The sequence below is a fragment of the Canis lupus genome, chromosome 8, assembly GCF_003254725.2.
Source record: "Canis lupus dingo isolate Sandy chromosome 8, ASM325472v2, whole genome shotgun sequence".
Classification (NCBI taxonomy): Eukaryota; Metazoa; Chordata; class Mammalia; order Carnivora; family Canidae; genus Canis; species Canis lupus.
Window position 1 is genome coordinate 39,259,864 of NC_064250.1, and position 25,496 is coordinate 39,285,359.

At 51.8% G+C, this 25,496-nt stretch overlaps 1 protein-coding gene across 3 annotated transcripts in view; it reads right to left on the reverse strand.

The window, feature by feature from the left end:
- The window catches only part of SPTB (spectrin beta, erythrocytic), a 146,736-nt gene that overhangs the window by 11,283 nt on the left and 109,957 nt on the right, over positions 1-25,496 (reverse strand). For all 3 annotated transcript variants that reach the window (XM_025442705.3, XM_025442704.3, XM_035720205.2), the window contains 17 exons: positions 21,740-22,496; positions 20,401-20,603; positions 20,199-20,289; positions 18,401-18,547; positions 16,868-17,131; positions 16,288-16,494; positions 15,720-15,809; positions 12,099-12,377; positions 11,493-11,623; positions 10,197-10,401; positions 9,575-9,949; positions 7,945-8,189; positions 6,470-6,608; positions 5,939-6,023; positions 4,928-5,124; positions 4,603-4,652; positions 4,132-4,210 (listed from right to left, as the gene is read on the reverse strand). In XM_025442705.3, the coding sequence (XP_025298490.1) occupies positions 4,132-4,210; positions 4,603-4,652; positions 4,928-5,124; positions 5,939-6,023; positions 6,470-6,608; positions 7,945-8,189; positions 9,575-9,949; positions 10,197-10,401; positions 11,493-11,623; positions 12,099-12,377; positions 15,720-15,809; positions 16,288-16,494; positions 16,868-17,131; positions 18,401-18,547; positions 20,199-20,289; positions 20,401-20,603; positions 21,740-22,496 (3,544 nt within the window). The remainder of the gene's footprint in view (positions 1-4,131; positions 4,211-4,602; positions 4,653-4,927; positions 5,125-5,938; positions 6,024-6,469; positions 6,609-7,944; positions 8,190-9,574; positions 9,950-10,196; positions 10,402-11,492; positions 11,624-12,098; positions 12,378-15,719; positions 15,810-16,287; positions 16,495-16,867; positions 17,132-18,400; positions 18,548-20,198; positions 20,290-20,400; positions 20,604-21,739; positions 22,497-25,496) is intronic.

Consider the following 25,496-nt stretch of genomic DNA (forward strand, 5'->3'; position numbering starts at 1 on the left):
AGAAAGGCTAAAAAGTGTTAGATGTCTCCTCCCCCATCGAGATCCGACCCCCAGTGCTTAAGTTGGCAGCTTCAAACCCCATTTATGAGATGCCTCCAATGTTAATTGGGTTCCGTTCTGAGTCTATTTGGGATGCTCGGAAACACAGCTGGGGAGAAAGAATTCAGGGGCAGCCTTTGGAGCCAGGAAGGTCAGCACAGAGGGCTGAGCACATCCAGCAGTGGACAGGGGTCCAGAAGTTGCCTGGTGCATCAGGGTGCAGTGCCAGGCTGCAGGCAGAGCCCCGCTCCCCAACGCTGATTCAGGCATCCTGGGGAGACAGGGCCACACCCAGGTGTAGGGGAAAACCTGAGTCCTTCCCAGGCCCCTTCTGCTCATTATGAACAAACATGATTCGCATCCGTTGAAAAATGCCTGAAGCAGCAGCTCCGTCGGGCCTCATGGGGTGGGGAGGAAGGACGGGGAAAGCTTGCCTGGGCAAGAAGCAACACAGCTGCTCCACACACACCCACGTCCCGTCCGTCGGACCGCGGAGCCCGGCCTCTGGTCGCCGCGTAAAACTTCAGGCTGCCTACCAGGGAGGCTGCCGACCGGGGACAGCAGCTGGAGCCAGCCAGGCACCGGCTGAAAGGTATTCTGGCGGTGACCCAGTGCCTGCTGGGTGCCTGGGCCATGTCCCTCACATTTATAAGTGCCGGTGACTTCCCTGAAGCCACAGCAACTTCTGAGACCGAGGAAAGGAAGGCACCTAGGCGCCTCACTCTCCACCTTCTTCCCTACTGAGATGCCCAGTCCTCTCTGGGACAGCCAGCTGCAGGCAGTCTTGGAAGGTCCCGGGGAAGAGTGACATCTGTGGGCTGTACTTGGGTAGGAGTTTCCTCCGACCCCCTGATGAAGGTGGGCCTGATAATGAATACCACCCAGCAGCTGCTTTCTGGAGGAGCCTCACATCCCCAAGGCAGGCAGGGCAGGACTACCCATAGTGGCAACCCTGAAGACTGACTCTTGCCACGGCCCCTAGGAACACCAGTCCTTTCCAGGGATTTCACTCCCATTGACCCAGCTGCCTCCTGTTGGGAGAGCTCCTTAGTGGGCCCCGATTCCCATCCCAAAGCCAAGAAACAGATGCAGTGCACAGAAGACATCCCAGCACTGTTGGCCAGGGACCCTGATGCCTGGGGTGACTTGGATCCTCTGCAATACCATTTTTCCTCTGTGAAAGCACTCACAACATCTCACCACAGAGGTTACACCAGGGATTCTGGGCCTGGAAGGTGAGAATGCTTAAGGACACCCTCAACCCCTGTAGGGAGTATTAGGGTGCCACTGGACCAGGCACTAAAGAAGAAGAGGAATGGCTCAGCCAGCATCCAGGCCCCCATCCAGTGCCCGGGGCCCAACCATCTTCAGGGTACAGACCCTGGCAGGAGCCAAGGCCCAACCCTGCCGGTCTTCCCCAAACAAGGACAAAGGCAAACACCTCAGCCCTTTACCTCTTCTTTCCCATCTCCAGTCTCACACCAACTAGTACCTGACAAGCGAACAGGCTCCTTAAAACTAAGGATGAGACCAGAGGAAAGCGGGGGAAAGCCGCCTCTCCCAGCCTCTCCCTTTATTTAGGTACATTGTTGACATACAGGAAAGTTCTGGACTTTCTGTAATCCCTAAAAGGGGGCTTTATAAGGGTGAGGAACCCCAGGAGGATTAGGTGGTTTGTTTAAAATCATGCAGGAAGCTTCCAGCAGAATTAAGGACTAGAACCCAACGTCCTGACTTCTACTCCAGAAGTTTTGGCTTTTGTGATATCTTGTTTTTTCTGCTTGGCCTCTCACATACTTACATACTTACCTGTGTGAATAGATTGTTTTTTTGTGGTGGTTGTTGTTTTTGTTTTTTATCAGAACATGCTCTAATGTGGGAAGGTGTGAGGAAGGCAATGCATTGGACAGTGATGTGCTTGAGGAAGAGCCTGCCGTGGCAGGGCACTGCAGTCCCTGTGTGACACGCGCACCTGGGGAGGACGGGGCTGGGGCCGGCAAGCTGGCCACCCCGTGGTGTGCAGCAGCCTAGGCAGGGGTTCCGGTGCCCGGTACACTCCCATCTGTTGCCCCAAGCAGGAAGCCAGCATGCACTAGTGATGGGTTTCACATAAAGCAACATCACATGGACCCACTCTACAGGGCACCCACACCAGAGCACACACACGGGACAGCAGGAGAGCCACCATGACCCAGGCCAGGCCGGAGAGGGGGCAAAGCACACTGCCAGCCCTTCCTGGGAGAGGCCTGCGGTTTCTGTAGTGTCCCAGCCTGCACGGGACCCATTTTCCTCTCTTCTCACATCAAAGACCAATTGGATATCATGCCCTCCCTTGGAGTTTTGCAGATCCTCAAAAACCCAACAAAGGGCTCAGAAAGGAGAAGTAGCAGAAAAATTTGTTTCCATGAGGCCTCAGGCCTGGTATTCACTTGATTTGCCATCCAGTTTCTTCCCATACCAAACACAGGCACTTTCCCATCTGGCAGAGTGGCTGGCTCTCTGGGAAGGGGCTCAAATGTAGGCTCATTTCCTCCTTCCAGAGATCAACTCAGGTGCAAGCACGTTTTATTCCCCCAAACCCAGTGACATTCAGGTGCTGGATGGAGGCAGCTCTGATGCACACATAATTACATTAGCACAGACGTACACGACACAAATCACAGAGTTGCTCAGGTGGTCACAAAAGAGCCTGCAGCCCCAGGACACCACTGCATGGAGACACACAGGGATGAACAGCCCAAGCACAGGCGGTGCAGGACAGTCCCAGCCCCAGCGTCCACAGTTCGTGCAGCCCCCAGAGTTCTCCTTCCAGTAGGGGCGGTCTCTGGGGAAAAGGGGCCTGGGAGGAAGTCCACCAGAGACCCCACATGCGATGATGGGAGCTTCAGAGGGCACTTGTGGGAGGAAGGGACCCTCCACCGGGAGCCCAGGAGTGCCCTCTGCTGGACACGGAGGCCGGTGCAGCTCAGAAAGGGAGGACTGGCCAGGCTGGAGGCAGGGTGTGTGTGTGTGTGTGTGTGTGTGTGTGTGTGTGTGTGTGTGTGTGAAGTGTGAGTAGGGCTGAAATACAGAGCTGACCAGGATTCTGCATGGGATATATTCATGATTGTTCTGGGGTGGTTGGTGTATGGGAAATCTCCATCTAGAGTATCCATCTCCCTAAAGGTGTAGGCAAGCTGGGTCAGGCAGTTGGACAGGTGGGGTACGTGCACTGGTGAGCCATGCAAGGCACGGGCTGAAGTGTTGTCTTCTTCTAAGCTGCTCTCCAGGGCCTTTCTCCCAGACCGGAGTTACAGCCTCTTGGGCTCCCTGCACAGACACCCTGGGTCTTCTCAGTGAATGGACCTATTCCTTCCTGAAGCCATGTGCACCAAGCGTTTGGGAGCTGTTCTGTCTTGGATCTTCCCAACACTTCCATCAGCCAGGACTCAGATGCACACCTTCTTTTCTACAAACTGGGGGGACTAGCCTGGTGACCCAGAAGCCCTGGGGCTTTCCTTCACTGCTGCAGGGCTCCTTGAGGCCTAATCCTGCTTTAGAACTAGCTCCACATCCAAGCTCACCAGCCCACAGGTGTCAGGCCAGGGAGCAGCAAGGGGAGGGGGATCTCTGAGTAGGAGGGAGGGATCTGCTAGAGGGCTGGTTGTCCCCACTTCACTGGCTGGGGCAGGTGAGATTGGATGGTCTATTTGTGAGAGTGTGTGTGTGTGTGTGGGGGGGGGCATGCTGTATCAAGGATGGAATGAGAGGGAGAATGGTATATAAAAATAAATCTTCCCTGGATAAACTGTTTCTCCTAATGTCGATGGTGATGTATCTGTACAATAAAATTTATTAGACTAGGTAAAATCAAACTAGTAAGAGTCATGCCAGTTGCCCGGCATGTCAGTTTCCTCTGGGGTGAAGGAGCGGGGAATTATTCTAGAAATTAAGGAAACCTAAATAAAAAGAATCCTGATCTGAAGGAAGAGTCTGGAAGAGTGGGTGGTGCGTGCCTGTCCTCGGGTTCTGCCCTGGCTGAGCCTAGTAGGGATGAGTGGATTCTGGCAGCAAGGACTCCAAGGAACCAGACCAAAGGGACAGGAAACTGACCGGGGACGTCCTCTCGGTGGTTGTGCGATGTGGACCTCGGGGAGCCTCCCCTGCTGTCTCGCCTTCTTCCTCTTGAGGCCTAAGGAAGACACAGCCTCTCTTTAGAAACCACCTCGCCGAGGCCACTGCCTCCCCTCAAGGCCCAGCTCCCCACTCTCCCCTCCCCAAACACGCGCCAACTATCTCCCAGTCCGGGCTCCCAGAGCAGGGGCGGGGGTGAGGGGGGTGTTGTTTCTGCACCAGGTCTTCAGGCCGCAGGTGGATTTGGGGGAAACAAAAGCTCCTCTCTGCCTCTAGGCTGCAGACACTCCAGATTTCTCTGGCTAGTGGCCCAGGTGTGACAGGTCACATGCGCATTATTAAAACATCAGGGGGCCTGTTTCTGATTAAAGTATCCTCCTTCCCCTTCCCACCTATCCTCCTCCGCAAGGGTTCCTGCCAAGTCCACCGCCCGGCCCTCCCTACACTTACCCGCTCTCCTCCTCGGGTCTCTCTGGGGTCTGGCGTTCTTTTAGCTCCAGCTGGGGGAAGAAAAGGCCCAGGGTATCAGAGTAGCCGCCGAGAAGAGCCTGCTTGCTGTCAGACCAGCCTTCCCTAAAGCTGGCTCCCAACACACCTGGTGTTTGTTCTTTTAGAAATTACTCCTTTATGTCTTTTGTATTTAGAAGTACTTCCCACGTCCCCGGTTTCCTTCCTGCTCTGCTGCTGGCCAAGCCTTTTACACTGCCTGTGGGTGCCTAAGGACTTGAGATCCCCCCAGGGCTGGCTGCGGGGGCTGCGTCCGTTCCCTGCTCACCGTAGTGGGCTTCTCCAGGGCAGCGAAGCGCTCCGCCCAGCTGGCTGTGGATTTCTCAAAAGCCTCATGCCTCCTGATCAGCTTCTCCACACTATCCACCGTGTGTCCAAAGTCCCGGCTGGCCAGGTAGGGCTCCTGGGCAATCAACCACGCTTCGGCCACGGACGCGTCCCTCGAGAACTGGCACACTTCCAGTACTGCCATGGAGAGCAAGCCACAGACCCGCCGCGGGGCCCAAGGGCCGGTTAGTACGCAGCACTGGGGCCGCCAGTGGACAAGGAGCGGGCGGTCAGGCAGGAGGCCTCCACAGGTGTCCCCGAACCACCTGGACACCCTGCTCAGCGGTGACCACTCCCTCCCATACCATGTGGGGCGGGCGGGGGGGCTTCCTCTTCTCTATCCACAGTTATATTTGAAAAACACATTAGTTAGAACAAATACTAGTTTGAAAACAAAACATAACTTGGAGGTCTCCTTTTGAGGAGCAGGCTTTTGTCCTGAACGCTCTCTGACCAGCCCTTGGCTATCTCACACAATCGTGTCCAAGCAACCTTGCAGCCATCAAGGCTCGTGTGTAGCTCCTACCTGAGTGGTAGGATTTTCCACCTCTCCTGAGTCTCCAGCTGCAGAGGACAGAGCTCTGACATGCCTCAGATCAAACATGTGGGAGGCTCTAGAGCCTTAACCTGACCCTTCCCCAGGCTACAGGGATACTGGCCTGGTACGAGTGGCAGTGTCCTCCCAGTAAAGGCTGAGCCACTAAGGCTCTGCCTGGACCTAGGTGGAGCAGAGGGCAAGCAAAGAGAGGGCATGCTGGCCAGTTAGGGGTGGGCTTCCGGCAGCGGGCCTGTGTGGGTGTGTTGTGTGGACCCCTGAGGCCTGTGGCCCCAGAACCTTGTTGATGAGTGGTGCTCTGGGGGCTCCTCTCTCTAGGCAATCAAAATCACCTGCCCCCACCTCAGCAGGACCCTTTCCTGCCACCCCCAAGTTCTGGGTTTCCAGTGCACTCACACATGCGGAGCTGTTCCTGACGAGCCTCCCACTTCTCATTCATCTCCTTTCTCCTGGATAGCACCTGCTTCAGTTTCTCACTAATCTGTGGGAAGGGAGAGAGAACAATTCGGGCTTTCCCTTGTCTGAGGTGGTGTGCAAATGGGTCCTGCAAAGGAGTCTGGGTTTGGTCACATGGACCTCACTTCAAGTCTTGGCCCTGCCACTTGCCAGCTGTGCAACCTTGGGCAAATGACTTAACTTCTCTGAGGCCCGAGTGCCTCTCCTAGGAAATGGATGTTGCCAACGCCAAAGCACGCACACATGTGGGTAGTTAGGTGGGTGATGAGCCTGCTCTCCCCTACTAAGCTGCCAACCTTGGGTAGGTTTGGTGGGGCTCTAATCCCTGGGCCTGCACACAACCCCGATGCTCTGTGAGTGAAAGTCTCCCTCAGGGAAACCATGGCCCACGGCTCCCTCCCAGGAAGCTCTCTGGCCTGGCAAGAGTACAGGCAAGAGTACAGGCTTATCTTTACCCCGCTGTCCTCTCACCTCCTCCGAGGCCTGGTGCTGCCTCTGCAGCAGGGACTCCCCCAGCTCCAGGCAGGCGCTGAAGTTTTTGCTCCGAGTGTCGATCTCTGCCTTGATGCCCTGGTGATACTTCATGAGCAGTTCCACTGAAGAGACATCCCTGGGAGGTGGGGTGGGGTCAAGGGGTCGGGGAGGGAGTTTGGGGAAGAAGGAAACTCTGGGTGACTCTGGCCTGCCTGATGCCAAGTCTTGCCCAACAGGGCTGCCCCCTACCTGCCTGGGAATCTGACCCCACTTCCTCCTCTCTCTGGGCAGCCAGGGAGTCCTCTGCTAATCCAGCCCCAACAGGAACGCTGGTGCCCTAGTATCTTCTGTTGGTCAGTTGGCAGGGGATGGGCTGGGAGTCTGGGGACCCCAAAAGAAGCCTGGGAATATTATTTGACGATAAAAATAAATGAAGTTCTGACACTCACTACAACATGGATGAACCTTAAAAGGATCGCACTAAGTGAAAGGAGCCAGTCACAAAAGACCACGCACTGTATGGTTCCCTTCCTGTGACGAGTCTAGGACAGGCAAATCTGGAGAGACAGGAGGCAGATTTGTGGCTGCCAGGGGCTGGGGAGAGGAGGGAACTGGTGGGCAATGCCTGTGAAGGGGTACAGGGCTACCTTCTGGAGTGATGAAGGTCTTTTAAACTTAGATTGTGGTGAGGGCTGTACATGGTGATCATGCAAAAACCCCTGAATGGGACATGCTAAGTGGCTGAATAGTATGTAATGTGAATTGCATTCTGAATAAAGATGTAAAATATAAAGTCTTGGAACGCCTGGGTGGCTCAGTGGTTGAGTGTCTGCCTTCGGCTCAGGGCATGATCCCAGGGTCCTGGAATCAAGTCCCATATTGGGCTCCCCGCAGGGAGCCTGCTCTTCCTCTGCCTCTCTTTGTGTCTCTCGTGAATAAACTTAAAAAAATATATATAGTCTTGGCCGTTGGGATAGGCACTTGAGGGCAGAGGGACATAAATGGGCCAGCGACCTCTGCCAATAAGACAGTCCGTGGAGAGCCGCTCCCTGCAGAGGGTCTCACTGCCATGAGCCTGCCCCTACCCATCATGGACAACAAGCTCCTTCCTAAGCTGGGGGGTACAGCCTCCACACCCCAGCCCTGGGGGAAGAGTGCACAGTCCTGGACCTGCCTAGCTACAGATGTGTGAAGCACTTGTTTTCACTGACAGCTGTGGTCATTGCCCTGCTGTCATCAGGTATGAATGGCAGAGGTCTTTCTTGCCACTCTTAGGGCTCCCTTCACTCTGAAATGGTCGGTCCCTCCAGTAGATGCCGAGCTGCCCAGTTTCTGCCTGGACCCAGCCCCAGATGCCCCCACAGTCCAAGACCACCCTTCCAAGGAGGAGTCCTCGGGCAGTACCCTGGTCTGCCAGCCTCTGGGACAAAGCAGCTGAGGAGTGGGGCTGCCTTGAGGATGTCCCCCCTTACCTGGGTTTCTCCTGGGTCTCAATCTGCCGGATGATGTTCTCCATCCAGGAGAGGAGGTCTCGGACCATGCTGAAGAAGCGGAATTTGTCTGCTGTGTCTACCAGCTGGGTGCGGCGGCCGGCACAGGCATCGAGCAGCGCTTGCCACGCGGCAGTCACCTCCTGCTCCTTGTTCAGGATGGCTTCTGCTTTCTCCCCAGCGTATGCCGTCTGCAGGCGGGTGGCCACATCCTGGAACTGCTGTACCTGTGGTTGGGCAAAACTGGACATTGTTCCCCAGAAAGACATGTCTCTGGCCTCTGATGGGCAAGGGGTCTGTTTCCTTCAGGTCTTCCTTCCCAGGGCTCTTCTGGAAGGCAAGGTCTTCAGCCTCCCATCAGTGCTGGGGGACAAGGCTCCCTGGTTTGGCTTCTGTGGACCCAAGCCATCCTTTGGGTTTTGATGAGGATATGGGAGTGAAAGGGACTCTCTGCCCTGTGATCTCCCCAAGAATACTGTAATAAGAGTAACTATGGGCCAGGCATGTTTCATAGGCACCCTATGAAAGAGGTACTATTGTGATCCCTGTTTTTGACATGAGGACACTGAGGCACAGGGAGCCAGAGTGAGTGGCCTGAGTCATTCACACTAGGAGAGGGGTGCAGATTGGAGTCCCTGCTCTTAACCATTCTGTCTGCTGTCTGTTCAAGGAAGGGGCTATACCAATGAAGCCTCATTTCTGAGATTTCAGTGGCCTGTGCCCACCTCAGGGGTTGTGGCATCCCCAAAGCACAAGAGCCACATGGCAGGCCCCATCTCCAGCTGGAAGACAAATTTCTAGGTTTTCTTCCTAGTGAACCAGGGCAGGACCCACCTTGGTGTCCTACCCCTAAACCCCGCTGGGTGGGTGCGGGCTCCACAGCTAGCCTGTCTCTCCTGGGGCCTCTGGAAGGCTGCCAAGGCCCTGGCAGCAGGGGCCCCTTGCCTTCACCCTTTCCATCATGCTAAGTCCTATGGAGCCCTATGGACCTGCAGAGGTGCCTCCGGGGCACCCCAGTGATGGAGAGAGAGGGTCTAAGCAGATCCTGGGGTCCCTCTAGCTCCCATGTAGAAAGACTGAACACCCTGGTAGCTGACAGCATGGAGTCTGTGGCCAGGATGCCAGGATCTGAATCCCAGCACCACTGTTTATTAACACATTCTGGGGAACTTGTTTACTCTCTGTGCATTGCTCTCCTCATCTGTAAAATGCCAATACTGCTAGTACCTACCTTGGAGGGTGGCTATGGGAAGTCCGTGACTACATGTATCGCTGACAGCAGTACTTGGTGCTAGAAAAGCACCATACGTGTGCTCACTCGTCACACTGTGGCACCACCAGAGAAAGAGTCTTTTAAGGCATTTTATGCTTTGGGTTTTTTTGAGGATTCAGTTTGAAGAACTACTTCAAGCTAAAAAATCAGTGAAGGCCACAGCCCCCAGCCTTTTGGCCCTGAGCTGTTGCTTTTCTACAGAGGTGAGATCTCCTGGTGTCCATTCTTGGGGGTTCACCTCTAGAAGCCAGAAGAGGCCTTGACAGCCCAGGGCCCCCAGGAAGAGGTGGACGGCAGGTCCCTGGAGCCTGCAGGTGGGCAGCAAGGGGCAAAAGTTACCTGCAAGCCCAGCAGTTGGAGCTCTCGCTCAAAGGCGGTGTGCACCCGGTGGAAAGACTCTGCAGTGCTGGCGTCCAGCCCCACGTCCTCAGGTAGCTCACGGTGCTTCTCATCGATGAGGCCCAGGATCTCCGTGCCCGTGTAGAAGTAGCGGTGCAGGTCGTAAGAGGCGGCCAGCAGCTGCATGCGCGTGTCAATGAGCTCCAGCAGGTCCGCCCACATTTCGTTCAGCCCATCCTTCCACTCGGCGATGGTGGCAGCTTCGCTGTGGCCTGCGTCGATGAGCTGCTCGATGATGAGGTTCACGTTGTCCACCCGTTCCTGCCCAATCGCCCCAGTCTCCCGGGCAAAGTCCCGGAACTTGTCCCGGAGCAGCTGGATGTGGGATAAACAGAAATGTGGTTATTAAGGCCCCAGGGCCTTGTCATGACCCCAGCTGCAGACTTTCTCAAAGTGGCAACCAGGGCAGCCTAAGCTCACACTGGCATGTCTCCATCTCTATGCAGGAGTGTGTGTGTGTGTGTGTGTGTGTGTGTGTGTGTGTGTGTGTGTGTCTGGGATGACTGCTCCTGTGTCTAGGGCTTCAAAGAAAACAGGGAAAGCAGTTACTGTGAGTACTCACAGTAACATGGTCAAAGTCCTGCCCCATTTCAGGGGAAGAGGCCACCAGCTCCTTTTCTGCAATCCACTGCTCCAAGTCATCTGCCTCCCTCTTCAGCTGGAACAGGTGGTACATGTTCTCCAGCTTCCGCCTGCGTTCTTCCGCCACGTCCCTCAGCCCAGCATAATGTTTATCCACTTGCCCCTGAAGTCGGATGATCTGCTCCCTGGAATTCCAAACGAGAAAGCACTCAGAGATAAAGGCAGAGAGCCCTGAGCAGCCAGCTCAGAGGAGCCCATCTACAACTCCCCAGCCCCATAGCAGGGATAGACAGGGAGGCCAAGTGAAAAGAAAGGACAGCAGCTTTTCCCAGGAAGTGCTGGCAAGGAAAGGAGCCATCCCTGAGGCCAGAACACCTCAGGGGAGGTCCAAAAACGTGTCCTGGGTGGATACCATGCCTCCCTCATTGTTCCCCCAAGGAGGCCGATGACGCAGCAGCCCGGATGGGGCCTGTAGGGCCAGGGACACAATCCTTGGGGTGGCTGCTGAAGCCCCACAGCTGTGGATGCCCTGCAGACAGCTGAGGACAGGGCCGGGCCTGGGGAGTGCAGCCTGAGGTGTCTGGCCCAGTGGGCTCCCATCTGTGCAGAACTGGCTAGACAGGTGGGGTTTTCTATCTTCACACCTATATAATGATTTTTCTGAGACACAGTGAGATCCTGAAGTACCTTCTGGACCATAAAGGGAAGAACAAAGTTACTCTGGAGTATCTCTTGGCATAATCTAACTCTTCAGGAGATTGGAGCTCTTGATTCACCAAGAGAGTATAGTTTTCTACCCCATTTTCTGATCTTTTTGCAAACTAGGTCTCGGTTGGCCTTGTTTGAAGTTACTCATGCAAAACCAAGGCGGGAGGGCAGCCCGGGTGGCTCAACGGTTTAGCGCCGCCTTCAGCCCAGGGCCTGATCCTGGAGACCCGGGATTGAGTCCCATGTCGGGCTCCCTGCATGGAGCCTGCTTCTCCCTCTGCCTGTGTCTCTGCCTCCCTCTCTCTCTGTGTGTCTCTCATGAATAAATAAAATCTTACAAAAAAAAAAAAAGAAAAGAAAGAAAACTTAAAAAAAAAAAAAAAAAACAACAACAACAAGGCGTGAAATGGAATTGGACCAATCAGCCTTCCAGAAAGCAGTTGTCTCAAACCCAGTCATCCCAGAACCTGTTGCTGTTTTCCCACTGGGACCTGAGAGGATCCTGCTTGGTGGGGCCCCCGGCCCGATGCCCGTGACCCAGCCAAATCACTCCAGGCGGCACACGCACCCCTCAGGGTGGCCTGCAGACAGCAGGCTCTGGGCCCTGCCAGCCAGCTGCTTGATGTTCCTTCCATACTCCTCCAACGTGTGCTGCTGCCTCAAATGCCGCTTCAGCATCACAATGGCACCCTCTTCATCCTAGGAGGCATGACTATCAGGGCACCTGCTCCTGGAGGTGCCTGAGACAGGGGTGAGGGGTGGGGTGCAGCCAGGCTCGTGGGACCCTCACAAGAGAACTGTGCATGATTCCTTCCTGATACTTATTTCCCAGCAATACCCTACCTTCCTCTTGATTCTTTTCTGCTACCCATCCTCCCAGGCCCAGCTCTGATCTTCTGGCCCCATAAAGACCTCCTTAGAGACACCTCACCTCATCTCTCCCTCCCTCCCATGGCAATCCATCAGTACGGAATCCGTGACACGAAAAAGGTGAGGAAATCTTGGGTTAGATCCTATCTAAGTTGGCAAACGGGGCACCCGGCTGCAGGGCGTATATTGCGGTGGGTGTCCTCACACACCTGGACTGTCATTGGGTGGCTGCCCACTGACTGCCCAGCCCCAGCTCTTCCTCTTGGCCTTGGCTCCCAGCCTGGCACCCCCGGCCCGGGCCAACCTTGGGAATCTCGTCGGAGATGATGTAGAGCTCTTGCTCACTGATCCAGGCCTCGGCCTCGCCTGCGTCCAGGTAGTACTGCTGTGCCTCGCTGGCATCCCGCAGGCGCTGTAGCCGCCCGGCCGCCGCCTCCCGCAGTGTGTCCCATGAGCCCTGCAGGTGCCCCAGGCGCTCCTCGATGTCCTGGCAGTCGATTTCTGCCGCCTCCACCAGCTGCTGCCCTCTCTGCAGCACGTCCTCCACCCGCGGTGTGTGGCCCAGGATCTCATTCTGGAGCGTCTGTGGCCAGAGGGGAAGGGCTCGGAGGTGAGGTCTCCCCACCATGTAGGGGGCCAGGCCTGCAGCAGGTCACCCAGGGCCACCTCTGGCACCTTGGCAGCCTCCCACTCAGGGAAGCTAATGCAGAGCAGGTGGTGGCCATAAAAACTGCCCCTGACCATGTGCCAGGCACAGTGCTAGGCACGCCACAGTATTCTCCGTCTGCCACCCTGCAGCCTTCTAGGATGAGTGCGGAGCGGTTAAGTAACTTGTGGGCAGTGAGTGACAGCGCTGGCATTTGAAATTGGCTCTCTCTGCTCCCTATTCTTCCTGCGTCTCAGCACAGCCTGCTTCTTAGCTGTACGTGTTGGAGAAGGGAAAACAATGTTTAAATGGCCTTTGACATCTTATTTTAGCATCCCTGGCTCCATGTGAGACAAGAGTTGACCGTTACTCCTTGTCCAGATTTTAGGATTTTGGCTCTCCGTCCCATTTCTATTTCTTAAATCTTTTGTGAACCTTGTATTATTACCTACTTAAACACGTGGTCACCAAAATGGCATTTTCCACTCTCTCGGGTGACTAGGATCACCTTTTTCTTCCATGGGCCACTACCCATGTGTGACTCACTTTCTGGGTCCGAGCCTAGTTGCTTCTTGCATGTGGGCTCTCGGCTCCTTACACTTAATCTCCTCCCTTTCTACAATTTCCCCATGGCCTTTAAAACCATATGGAGGGCGGGGGCAAGAGCAGTACACAAGAGCAGTACAGTGACTGTCAGCATTTAAAATACACAGAACCGGTCATATCCACAAGTCACCTAACTTGCTGAAATGTCTTTTTACCTTTATATTCGGAATCTCAATCCTGACACTGTTGCATAGTCTGTGCAATTGAACTCAAACAACCATGGCGTCAGCTCTGTGTGCCTCTTTCTTTCCCTGGGATCTTACCACCTCTGCTAGGGATCCTAAAAGGTTTTTCTCTCTTTTAAAGCAATTCCTCTCTAGGCTTCTGTGCAGTGTTCTTCCTTTATGACATATTCTTCCTACTTCATGTGTCCCACACACAGTTATGCAGTTATTTCCTAAGTCCTGGGCCTCATTCTCAACAAGGGACAAGATCAACAAGACCCCTGCCTTCATAAAGCTTACACTGTTGGAGAGGGAGCAGATGGCAAGCATGTAAATTAGTGAATAAATGTGGATACTGGGTGCTATGAGAAAAATACCCCAACGAGATCGAGAATGTCTGCCGAGGTGTGCTGGTGGCTCCTTGAGCTGGGGAAGTCAGAAAGGGGCTATCTGAGGAGATGGCATTGAGTGAAGCATGAGTGGTGAGGAAGAGGCAACCACACAAAGATTTGGGGGAAGAGTGTTGCCAGCAAGAGGGAAGAGCGAGTGTAAAGTCCCTGGGGTGGAGCAAGCCAAGACTATCTACAGGCCAGAGAGAGGGCCAGGAAAGCTAGAATACTATGATAGAGGGTCAAAGTGATGAGAAGTGAGCTTTAGAGGAAGACAGGAGCCAGATCAGGTGGGACAGAGGTTCTCAACCCTAGCTGCATGTTGAATAATCTGGGAAAACATACATAGGGCCCTATCCTCAGGGGTCTTAAGTAATTGATCTGAGGTAAGAACTGAGCATTTATAGGTTTAAAAGTTCCCCCAATTAGGGAATTAGGTGATTCTAATGCACAGCTGGAGTCGAGAATCATTCATGTGGTACCACGCGGGATTTGTTCTAGTTGTAATGGATAACCTTTAGAGTAGTGGTTCTCAAAGTGGGATCCCAGACCAACAGCATCAGAGTCACCTAGGATCTTGATAGATACGCAAATTATTAGGCTCTACTCCCAAAGTCTGATTCAGTAGACCTGAGATGGAGCCTTGTCACCTGTGTTTTAACAAGCCTTCTGGGTGAGCCTGGTGCATACTGAATTTTGAGAACCACCACAGTAGAGGGAATGATAAAATGAGACTTAAGCTGTAGCCAGTCTAGCCTAGAGTTGTCTTTACTAGGCCAGCCATGCTCTCCCAAGAGACTATCTTCCCCTTCTCGGTGAGGGAAATCCCATCCATATTTGTCTTGCCCTTTTCCTGAAATAGCAATCCTCATCCAGGGTAGTTGAGAGTCTTTTAGGCAATGACACTGAGGCCAGACAAATCAAAGTCTTGGGTGTTGGAAGGACAGATGTTGGCTCATTTTACAGTTGAGGAACCTGAGGCCCCAAGTATACTGCTTTCTACCTTTAACTGGAGGTTGTGGTGTGAATTGAACACCTACCCATTACCTTCTAGCCCAAGACCCTGCCTGTGCCCACTGGAGCCTTTGTGACTAGGTCATATCAACTGGAAGAAAAGGGTTCGAGGGAGCTTTTCAGACACCTCTTCAAATGTAAATCAGATCCTCGCACAGTTTCTGGGCTCTGTGAGCAGATGTCAGATGCTGTTATTTTGAGGAAGAACTGTCTGCCCTGACCTTTCTTCCCCAAGGAGCTCAATATTGACTGGCATTCTGGGACACATTGCTTTTCTCTGGGATATGTTCCCAGGCTCTCATTGCTCTCAGCTGTGGCTGCCCCCACTTCCTGACCCAGAGGGTAGATCAGGCAGGAGGAGTGACTTTCTACTCAAGAGCAGGGTCTGTGGCCAGCCCCTGGCTGGACACAGAGGCACCATAAGTCCATACAACTGGCCTTCGTAGAAGATATAAGAGGATATTCATAGTCCTGATACAGAAGGAAGTATAGTATCTGCTCATTTCTGGTTTGAATCGGGGCCACAGAAATTACCCATTAGGCTTAAGAAAGAGCAGAACAGCAAATGGTATTACTCCAATGGCTCAGGGACCGAGTTTAGTGGCTTCCTAATGGGGTTTGAGCCCCATGAGTATCCTCAGGTGGCAAAAGAAATGGGACCTACTTGCCCTGAGGATACCTAACAGGCCAGGCTCAGTCCTGGAAGAGGGGCAAATCAGTACTGGGAAAGAAACCAGGAGCTCTGGGCTTCCTTTCCGGGAGGCCATGGGATACAGAAGTTATAAAGTACATTAAATCCCAGGCTAGGGCCTCTGGGTCCTGTACTCACTCATCTATGCTCTGATGGTTCTGAATGGCTCCAAACCCAAAGCATCTGGACAATCCCTTACCAGCACTGGCCCCGGCATGTACTTCCCAGAATTCTCTCTGCCATCACCTAAGCTGCTCTTTTTATGGATCTGGGGGCCCCATAGCTACCAACAGGAACAATAATTGGCTGTTGCTGGCCTTCTACAGGCCAGGGCTGGGCTGGGCATTCTGCCCTGGGCAGGGCATGGGCAGGGCAGGGACAGGTGGGGGTACTTACCAAGTGAAGAAGGACTCACCTGATTCTTCTTCATTAACAGCTGCACGGTTTGTAGATTTGTGCCATAGTTGGCTGACTGGGCCAGAGGCAGCCTCTCTTCCACCCAGAGCTGTAGAAATCAGAAGGCGGGGATAGCTGATGACAATCATGGCCACCCTTTCCCTGAGCATTCACCACCCTGGGTCAGATAGAGCTCTCTCCTGCTGTGTCTCCCTGGTTCTTCCCAAGGCCCCATCAGGGTTTTGTCCCCATTTTACAGATGGGGACACTTAGATATTTTGAACTGAGGTTCCAAGTAACTTGCTTCTGGTCATACAGGGGGAAGGTAACATAGCTGGATCCTGAACCCAAAGTCTCTCTATCCCAAAGTCCATGACCGAGTTATCATTCAAAAAGCACTGGCTTAAAAAAAAAAAAAAAAAAAACAACTGGCTTTTCTTTCATATTTAACGTAATCATCACAATGGCTCTGAGGTCACAAGGTGAGAGGACCAGACATCTGCTAAGAATTGCCCTGGGAGGCAGCCAGTTATCCCGATGGCAGCTGCCGGCTCAGCCTCTGGGAGTGAGGTCTGCGGCCAACTCACGGTCTCATCCTCTAAGTCCCTGCTGATCTGCAGCTTGGCTCGGGATGACTCCAGCTGCTTCTTCCTCCTCTCCAGGGGCTCCAGGAGGTCCAGGAACCGCTTCTCGATGCTCATGTCTGCGTCTCCTGCCTCCTCTCCCAGCGAGGGCACCTGGGCAAACAGCTCCCCCAGCTCCTCCTTCCGCACGTTCACTTGGTCTTCCACACGCTGGGACACAAGGCAACAGTGTCGGTAACAGCTTTGGCACCTGGGCAGCCCACGTCCTCTTCATCATCTGTATCCTATCCATCCTTAAAGGCCCAGCCTTCCCCAGGAAGTCTCCCTGGATGCCCCCACTCATCCTTCCTAATCCACAAGTGCCTATCCTATACTTCTCGTGCATGTTTTTTTTTTTTTTAATTTAAATCCCAGGATCCCTGTGTTACCCACTGCAAAGGAGCAGAAGATGGGTTTTGAACCAGGAGACATTTTGGCTCAAGCCCAGCTAAGAGGAACAGAAGGAGTAATTACTTTCAGGTTTCAGATTTGTTCCCCAACATCTCCTATTCCAACATTCCCAGTCTACAACCCACTCACGTGCCTTCAGCTTAGCCAACATCCGGTTGACACTGGTCAGGTCCTTGCCCGGGTCATCAGACCGCAGCTGGTCCTCCATAGCACTGATCCACTTGCTGAGGTCTGCATGGGTCTGTGAGCGCAGGTAGGAGCTCCTAGCTGCTGAGAGGTGCTGGGCCCTCTCCTGAGTGGCAGCCTGAAGCTCATCCCAGAGCCGGTGCAAGTCTTCCAGCCTCTGGGACACCCGGGCTGCATACTGGGGCTTCTCCTCCATCAGCTGCTTTCCTTCCTGTGTGGAGAAGCAGGAAGGCTCATCATCTGAGGCTGGGCAGTCTTGGAACAGCCCTGCTCCATGTGGCTGCCAGGGGTTAACTGAGGGGAGATTGGGGAGTCAAAGAATCTGCCTAGAACTCAGGTGAGGCTCAACTGAAAGACTGCACCCCCAGAGTTATTTGCAGGAGAAGGTGTGACAGGGAGGGGTGTGTCTGGGGCAAAGGACTCAGGGAGATTGGAGTATGGGGAGTTGTTGCAGACCAGGATCAACTGATGCTAAATTATTTTTTAATAAAAAAAAAAAAGATTTAAGATCCATCCAGGTACAACCAACATGGAAAGGACTCTACCCTTTCAGTTGTCTTCCCAGAGGCTGTGCAGTAGCTTTTGGTGATATCTTTTAGTTACTGGGTTTGTCCTATCTGGTTTTCACCTGCATAAATGTACCCTTTTGGGTGGGTACAGTAGGATATGACTTGGGCCTAGAAATATATGTTACTAATAACAATATTTCCTGAATAAATAATGGCCCAATAAATGCCAAGTACTATTCTAAGTGCTTTAATGTTCACTATTCCCTTGGGTACGTACTGTTACTATCCTCATTTTTCAGATGAAGAAACTGAGGCAAAGGGAGATTGAAGAGTCAAATAGTCTGGCTCAGAGCCTGCATCTTCAAACACTATGGATACTGCCTCATGTGGACCCTATGCCTACTTCTTCCTGGACAGCCACAGCAGGGAAGAGCAAAGGGAATTGATTCCCAGATCTAACACCAGCTACATTTTGACTTGGGCCCTTGATCAAGCCTGTTATAAGGGGGACCCTTGGTTTCCTGTCTATGAGGGGTGGGGAATGACCACTCCCTGATGGTTTTGCCCATCCAAATGATGAAGGCCAATGGTCCCCTGGATCACTCTGCTCATCTCACACATTCCTCACCCTTGGTCAGGACAGTGCTGGGGCCCTGATGAGGATGATAGAAGGCAAACAGTGATAACTGGTGTCCTGGGACTAGATGCTGAGGCACTAACTCAGTACCTCAGTGTCCTGGACTGTCTCCAGACTCAGGTGACCCAGAGGAGGCACCAATTCCAGCCAGGCCTAACAATAATGGATGTACCAGGAACTCAGAAGGGTTGACTACTATTTAGAGAAGTTTTTCACTTCCAGGTTCTATACTGTCCAGCAAGCTTCAGATGGTGTCTATGCCCTGTGTGAATCCCCATTCAGGTAAGCATATCTGAGCAGAGAGCCCGCACCACTTACCACTTGCTTTACTTACTGCATCAATGCTATCTAGCCACCCTTGGTGGGAAGCCAGGTCTGCCATAAATGCCTGGTGTTTCGCCCACTTGTTTTGCAGGTTTCTCGCATCATCATAGGAGACATCCTGAGATGTTAGCAGCTTGTCATTGATCCAGAGAGTGAGCTGTGGACAGAAAGAGGGAGTTTGAGTGCATCTCTTTGGCCAGGGGCTCAGGCAGGACCTGCTGCCCATCTCGGCTGCAGAAAAAGGCCAAGGAGGGGAAGTATGAATACAGCAGAGTACTACTTTCCAACTTTCCAAAACTCTAGGTCCCGAACTCCTGGACAGCAACTTAACCTGTGTTCTCTCAGAGCTAAAATACGAGCACCTGGGTGTCTTCCCTAGTAGAGCGTATGCAGTGTGACACAAGGGTATTTATGCTTCTCCCCGTATTTCCAGGACCCAGGACAGGGCCTGGCCTACTGTAGGAATTCAGTGACTGTTTACTGAATGGATAGATAAATCCACCCTTTGGCAGTAGGATGAGAAATAATTAATAAACAGAGAGAAAATATTATCTGAGGAAGAAGCTAAGGGGCAGAACCTATAATTAACAATGAGGGAAGAACTGTGATGAGCATCCAGCGTTTCCAAGATATCCTGGCAACATCCCAAGCCTGGTTGGTGCCAAGAGCAGAGGTGGATGAGAACAAAGTTATCTGGGCCGAGAAGAAAGGGGTATGAGGATGGGAGAGAGAAAGAAGCCAGAGAAAGCACCATTCCACACAGAAGTACCGCACATGAAGAGACTCAGGAGTGCAGGTTAAAAATCTTCCTTGCACAGCTCATCCTAGGCTGAGCAAGAACCTTCTCAGCCAGCTCTCCAACCAGGAGGCTTGTTGAAAACACTCTTCTCTACTTTTTGAGACTCTGATTCTTCTGGGCCTGAGTGAGGCAGGACTTTACATTTAACAAGGGCCAAGACTGGATCCATAATTTACAGGGCCCAATACAAAATGGAAATGCTCAAAATTATTAAGAATTTCAAGATGGTGGGATCCCTGGGTGGCGCAGTGGTTTGGCGCCTGCCTTTGGCCCAGGGCGTGATCCTGGAGACCCGGGATCGAATCCCATGTTGGGCTCTCGGTGCATGGAGCCTGCTTCTCCCTCTGCCTGTGTCTCTGCCTCTCTCTCTCTCTCTCTGTGACTATCATAAATAAATAAAAATGTTTAAAAAATAAATAAAATCAAGCTTGGCCGAAACATTAGTGCAGCCATTAAAAAAAAAAAAAAAAAGAATTTCAAGATGGCAACCACAGAGCATTAAACCAAGCATGGTGCCCTTCTGAGCACAGGCCCTATATGAATGCACAGGTGGAATGCCCTTGAAGCCAGCCTTGACCAGGGTCCAAGGTGACTTTAATATAGAGAGCCCTTAGGCCACTCTTTGAGAAACCCTGCCCTAGACTAGGCAAATTAAAATTTGTAGATTTTGGGGAAAAATTATAGAATCAAAAATTCTAGAGAATGACCTAAGCTATCAAATACCCAGACTTCCCCTCATGAAATTCCAGACTCCCAACTTAGAAAGGATCCCTATGGACTTTCTTCTTCTTTTTTTTTTTTTTTTAGTTTATTTATTTATTTATTTTAGTAATCTCTACACCCAACTTGAGGCTCAAACCCATGACCCCAAGATCAAGAGCTACATGCTCCTCTGACTAAGCCGGCCAGGTGCCTCCCCTTTCTACCTCCCATGGACTTTCTACCTCTAGGGCACTTTGCTCCTAGAAGGGAATCTCCTGCAAAGTGGTCTGCCTTCCTAGAGTCTCACCTCCTGGCAGTTCTGGAGGAAGTTCTGGAGCTCCAAGTTGTCTTTTAGAATGATTGAAGCCTCTGAAGCCTTCTCTTTGTTTTTCCTGTGCCTAGAAGGGAAGCCGGAAACCATAGTCACAACAGTGCTAAGCTTGGGGACCTTGCATAACACCACCAGCCCTACCTGGCTCTGGCCCCATGACCCTGGGGGTGGAGAGTACCTGTCCTCAATCAGCTGCACCTTTTCCAGGATCTTGTCTGAGTAGAGGTTTTCATCAGCTACCAGCTTGTTTCCAGAGTCCACAGGACTCAAGACCTTATCTTCGTTGTTCTCCATAGACACCAAGAAATCCTCAAACTTCCGGATTCCAGCTTCTGCAGCCTCTAGGGAGTCTGGGGGCTCCACGTGAGCCAGAGTATATTCCTGTTGAAGCAAGTTTCCAGATAAGGCATGAAGACAAGTTGAGAAGGTAGTGAGAAAAAAAAAAAAAAAAAAAGAGAGAGAAGGCAGTGAGGGCACTTGCCAAGCAGAAGCACCATATGCAGCCATCTAGGCTACAGTACAGCATGAATGGTGTCCCCTGGGGTTGTGCAAGGAAGAGGCACTTTAGGCCTTGCACCCCCACTCTCATCCCAGGGGCACCCAATGTACAGTGTGCCTAAAGCCACATGGAAGGGTAACTACTCAGGAAAATTCATATCTCCAGCCTGTAACTGACCCAAGAACAAGGCATAGTTTAGGAAATAGGACTGGAAAAGGCACGTGATAAGGAACAGAGAGGATTTTCCCCCAACTAGTGGCTGGAGAGATTCCCCAAAATGTAGAATTTGAGGATGCAGAGAACGGGGAGCCCTCTTGTACTACTGGTTCCTCAAAAAGTCAAAATTATAGCCAGCATTTGCACTACTAGGTATTTACCCAAAGGATACAAAAATACAGATGTGAAGGGGGACATGCACCCCAATGTTTATAGCAGCATTATCAACAATAGCCAAACTATGGAGAGAGCCCAAGTGTCCATTGATTAATGAATGGATAAAGATGATGTGGTGTATATACACAATGGGATATTACTCAGCCATCAAAAAGAATGAAATCTAGCATTTTGCAACAATGTGGATGGAGCTAGAGGGTATTATGCTAAGTCAGATAAGTCAGTCAGAAAAAGACAAATACTATATGACCTAACTCATATGTAGAATTTTTAAGGAGGAAAACAGATGAACGTACAGGAAAGGGGAAAAGAAAAAAAAGGAGAAACAAGCCATAAGAGACTCTTAATGATAGAGAACAAACTGAGGGCCAATGGAAGGAGGTGGGTGGGGGATGGGCTAGATGGGGGATGGGGATTATGGAGGGCACTTGTGATGAGCACTGGGTGTTGTATGTAAGTGATGGATCACTGAATTCTATTCCAGAAACTAATATTGTGCTGTATGTTAACTAAAATTTAAATTAAAAGAATAAGTAGAATTTAGTCTCCGAGGACATTCATAGGCTCACCAGTGCTGTTACCCTAAGAGATAACCCCCCTCCTATCCCTGAATGCCTCTCCCTACCTGATTGCTGAGGATGGCCTCAGCTTGCTTGGCATCTCTCTGGAACTCCTGGAAGCCGAGGCACTGGGCGAGGGAGTGGTTGCGGCTCTCCCACATCCGGCACAGGGCGTCCCAGCCAGAATCCAGGCCTTCTAGCCTCTGGCCCAGGAGCAGATATTCTGGGTCTGTCTGATCACGGATCACATTCTCCCCAGATGCCTTGACCTGCTGGTAGTCCCCTCGGTGCCCGTCAATCTCGTCTTTGATGGCCACGTGCTGCTGTAGGAGCTGCTCGGCCTCTGGGAGGGACTCAGGCATGTCCTCGGAAGCCACAGCCTTCTGGGCCATGGACAGCCAGGTCTGGAAGTTATCCAGATGCTGCAGGAAGGCCTGTAGCTGGCTGGCTTCACCCAGTGAGGCTTCCTGTTCCTTCAGGGCTTCCTGCAGTTCCTGCCACAGCTTCTCCACACATGCCTGCCTCTGGCCAATGTCCTCTTTCTGCTCAGGGTGTGATGCCATCAGCTGCTGTGACTCACGCTCCAGGGCACCCACACGGGCTTCGATGGCAGCCACATCACGCTCCAGCCCCGACAGCTTCCGTTGGATGGAAATGATGCCCGTCAGGTCCTGGCCCAGGTCCTTTATGGACTGCACCACTTGCATCTTGTCCTCAATCCACTTGCTAGTCTCTTCACAGTCCACACAATAGTTACGCACCCGGAGGGCTGAGTTCACTGCCCCCCGCCGGTCTGATACTATGGTCTGGAATGCTTGCCACCTGCCAAGGAGGACACAGACACCCTCTTTCTTAACACTTTCCACAGGGCATCCCTACCTAGACTCCCGCCAGAGGCTCTCCCCATAGATCCTGCACACTGAAAATCATCTACCCAACAAATGGTGAGGAGTAAAATTCACTTATCCGATTTTACCCAAGATGATATAAACTGCCAATCAAATCTTTCCATTAGCAGAGATGTGATTTCAACCATAAGTAAAGGAATGAAAAGGACTCTTAGTTTGGCTCTGTATGTAGTTGAATTTTGGACAAATGCATAACTTCCCCAGATTTTTTTTTTGAAATGCTGAAAATAATGAGAAAGTTTACATTTATCAACTCAAAGACATAGGGTCCCAGCAGCCCTAGAGGAACCATACAAATAGCCAAAACCATGTTCAAAGTACCCAAGGCCTAAAAAGTCACCTTGGCTCTAAAAGAAAAGGGACCTTATGAAGGAGGAGGAGGAGGAGGAAGGGGGAAGGGGGGAGCTGGGATTATAGCTGAAATGCATAGCATAATCTTAAACTTCAGCTGCAGTGCTTGAATGAAAATGGGAAACATGCAAAGGTCTAGCACATGTCCTGGGTCTGAGGCTGGTCTGCTGCTCTCAGTCAGCCTCCTCTAAAGAGCTGTGCATCAGCCTGGGCTGAGACCAACAGGGACTGTTTCCTGGGATCCACGTTGACGCTTTCTCTCTCTCTCTCTCTCTCTCTCTCTCTCTCTCTTTCCCTCCCTTTCTTTCTGTCTTTCAGAGAGAGAGACAACAGGAGAGAGCACAAACAGGGGGAGCTTCGGGCAGAGGGAGAGGGGGAAGCAGGCTTGACTGGGCAGGGAACCCAATGTGGGACTTGATCCCAGGACCCTGGGATCACAACCTGAGCAGAAGGCAGATGCTCAACCGACTGAGCCACCCAGGCACCCCAAGTTGACTCATTCTGAGTGACATGTAATATGTAAGCAACATGTGAGCACATAAAAGTGTGCTGAATGCTCATCTGCTGAGCCCATCTTTCCTGAACACCCACAAGGTATAAGTATTATGTTAGCTTTTGGGAGAATATAGTCATAGCCAGACTTTGCCTTATGGAGTGTATGACTTAGAGAGAAATTAAGACAAGCTCACAAAATAACTATAGTATAAAGTGCTATGATTAGAGCACATACCAGGCAGAATGGATTAAGGGAACTGGGAGGGTGACAAGGGTGACGGGGGAAGGTTTCATGGCGGCTACCTGAGCTGGATCTCAATAAGCACCTCTCCAGCACTGCTGCTGTAGTGATCTATTTAAAGAGGGGGATCTGAGTAGCTCACTCTTTTCTGTACCCCCAACACCTGGGGGAGGAGGGTGAGGATGTAGGTGAATGGCCTGTCCCCAGGCCAACTCTCATTGAGTGCATTGTGGGTCCTCCTAAGGTGTGACAACAGCTGCTAGACAGGTCTGCAAAGAGAAGTGGGAGATAGGCTGGGGAGAACTGGGAATACCAAGAGAGAGAAGAGCAAGAGCCCAAAGATTTCACATCTTCCCTCCTAGACAGAGAAATCCTTGAGTTCTGGAGAGTTCTGTGCCTCTGTGCAAGAAGCCTCATGGTGATTTTCTCGGTTTTTCCCGGTGTGGCCTCATTGCAGACACCAGCAGAGGCCACAGAGAGGATGGGCTGGGAGTGAAGTCTGGTCCCCCTGCTGCATGGTCTTCCAGGTGGAAGAAGTTGACAGCACCACTCCAGTTAGCCCTGGCCAGGCCATGTCAGAACTTCAGGTTTGGTCCTGGGCCCAAGATTATTGAAGAAAATGTTGGTCAACTGGCATGCACACAGTGGAAGGTAATTACTTATTCAGTAAGAGTTTGAATGACTCACATGTGCCAAGCTTGGCAGAAGATATTCCCGTTTTGTTCCTGTTCACTCATTCACTAAGCATTTATCATGCAACTGTCATGTGCCTTGTGCCAGGCACTGTCCTAGGCTCTAGAGAGGTAGCAATGAACAAGGCAAAGTGCTTGTTCTCATTTGAGTGGGCAGAGACAAATAAATCCATAATTCATCCAGCAGTGACAAATGCAATGAAAAAATTAAGCAAGGTGATGAGATAGAGGCGCGGGGACTGGGTGGGAAGGAGGCAGTGATATTTTCAACTGGGTGGTCATAGAAGGCTTCTCCAGTAAGCTGACATACAAGTTGAGATCTGAATAATGTCAAGGTGTAAGCCATGTGGATATGCAGGAAAAGAATATTTCAAACAGAGGATGCTTATAGTCCAGTAGGAAAGTTCTTCAAGATCAAAGTAATTATAATACAAGGCAGAATGTAAAGCTCTAAACCAGTACAAAGGAGGGAAAGAAGGTTTTTCCTCTTGGACACAGGGAGAAAGAGGACCCCAAACTGGCCTAAAAGAGGGGCTGGATGTGGAGGAGAATTTGCACGCTGGTGGAGAGAACAGTGGAGGCCTGGAGGCAGGACTGTGGGCAAAGGGGAAGAACGGACAGTGGTTTTAAAATATTTTTGAAGGGCTCTCGCATGGACGAAGAGTCAATTGGTTTTGATCCCTCTGAAGGGCAGGGCCAGAACCAATGTATACAAATTGCAAGGAGGGAGATTTCCTTCAGTAGAAGGTCAAGTCTTTTAACCAAAAGGAGCTGCCTCCAAATGGGATGGGCTGCATGGTAAAGGGGCGAGCTCCCCACCTTGGGAGTGTCTGTCCAAGACACAATGGCCTGGGAGTATTTGACTGGATGAGATGACTTCTCAGGTACATTTCAACTCTCAGGAAGACCATCCTACTATTTCATGCATTTGCTTCTCTCACCTATGGATGGCAAGTGCCTTGACGTATTTCACTCAGGACAGTAGAGGGCTTAGGGATCTGTAAAGATCGTTCTTTGACTATAGCTCATTAAGGCAACAGATACCTGCTGACAAGTCTTTCTGTCTCACACATGCAAACACACTCGCATGCCCGCCTGCACACATGCAAATACACACCCACTGCCATTACCTCCA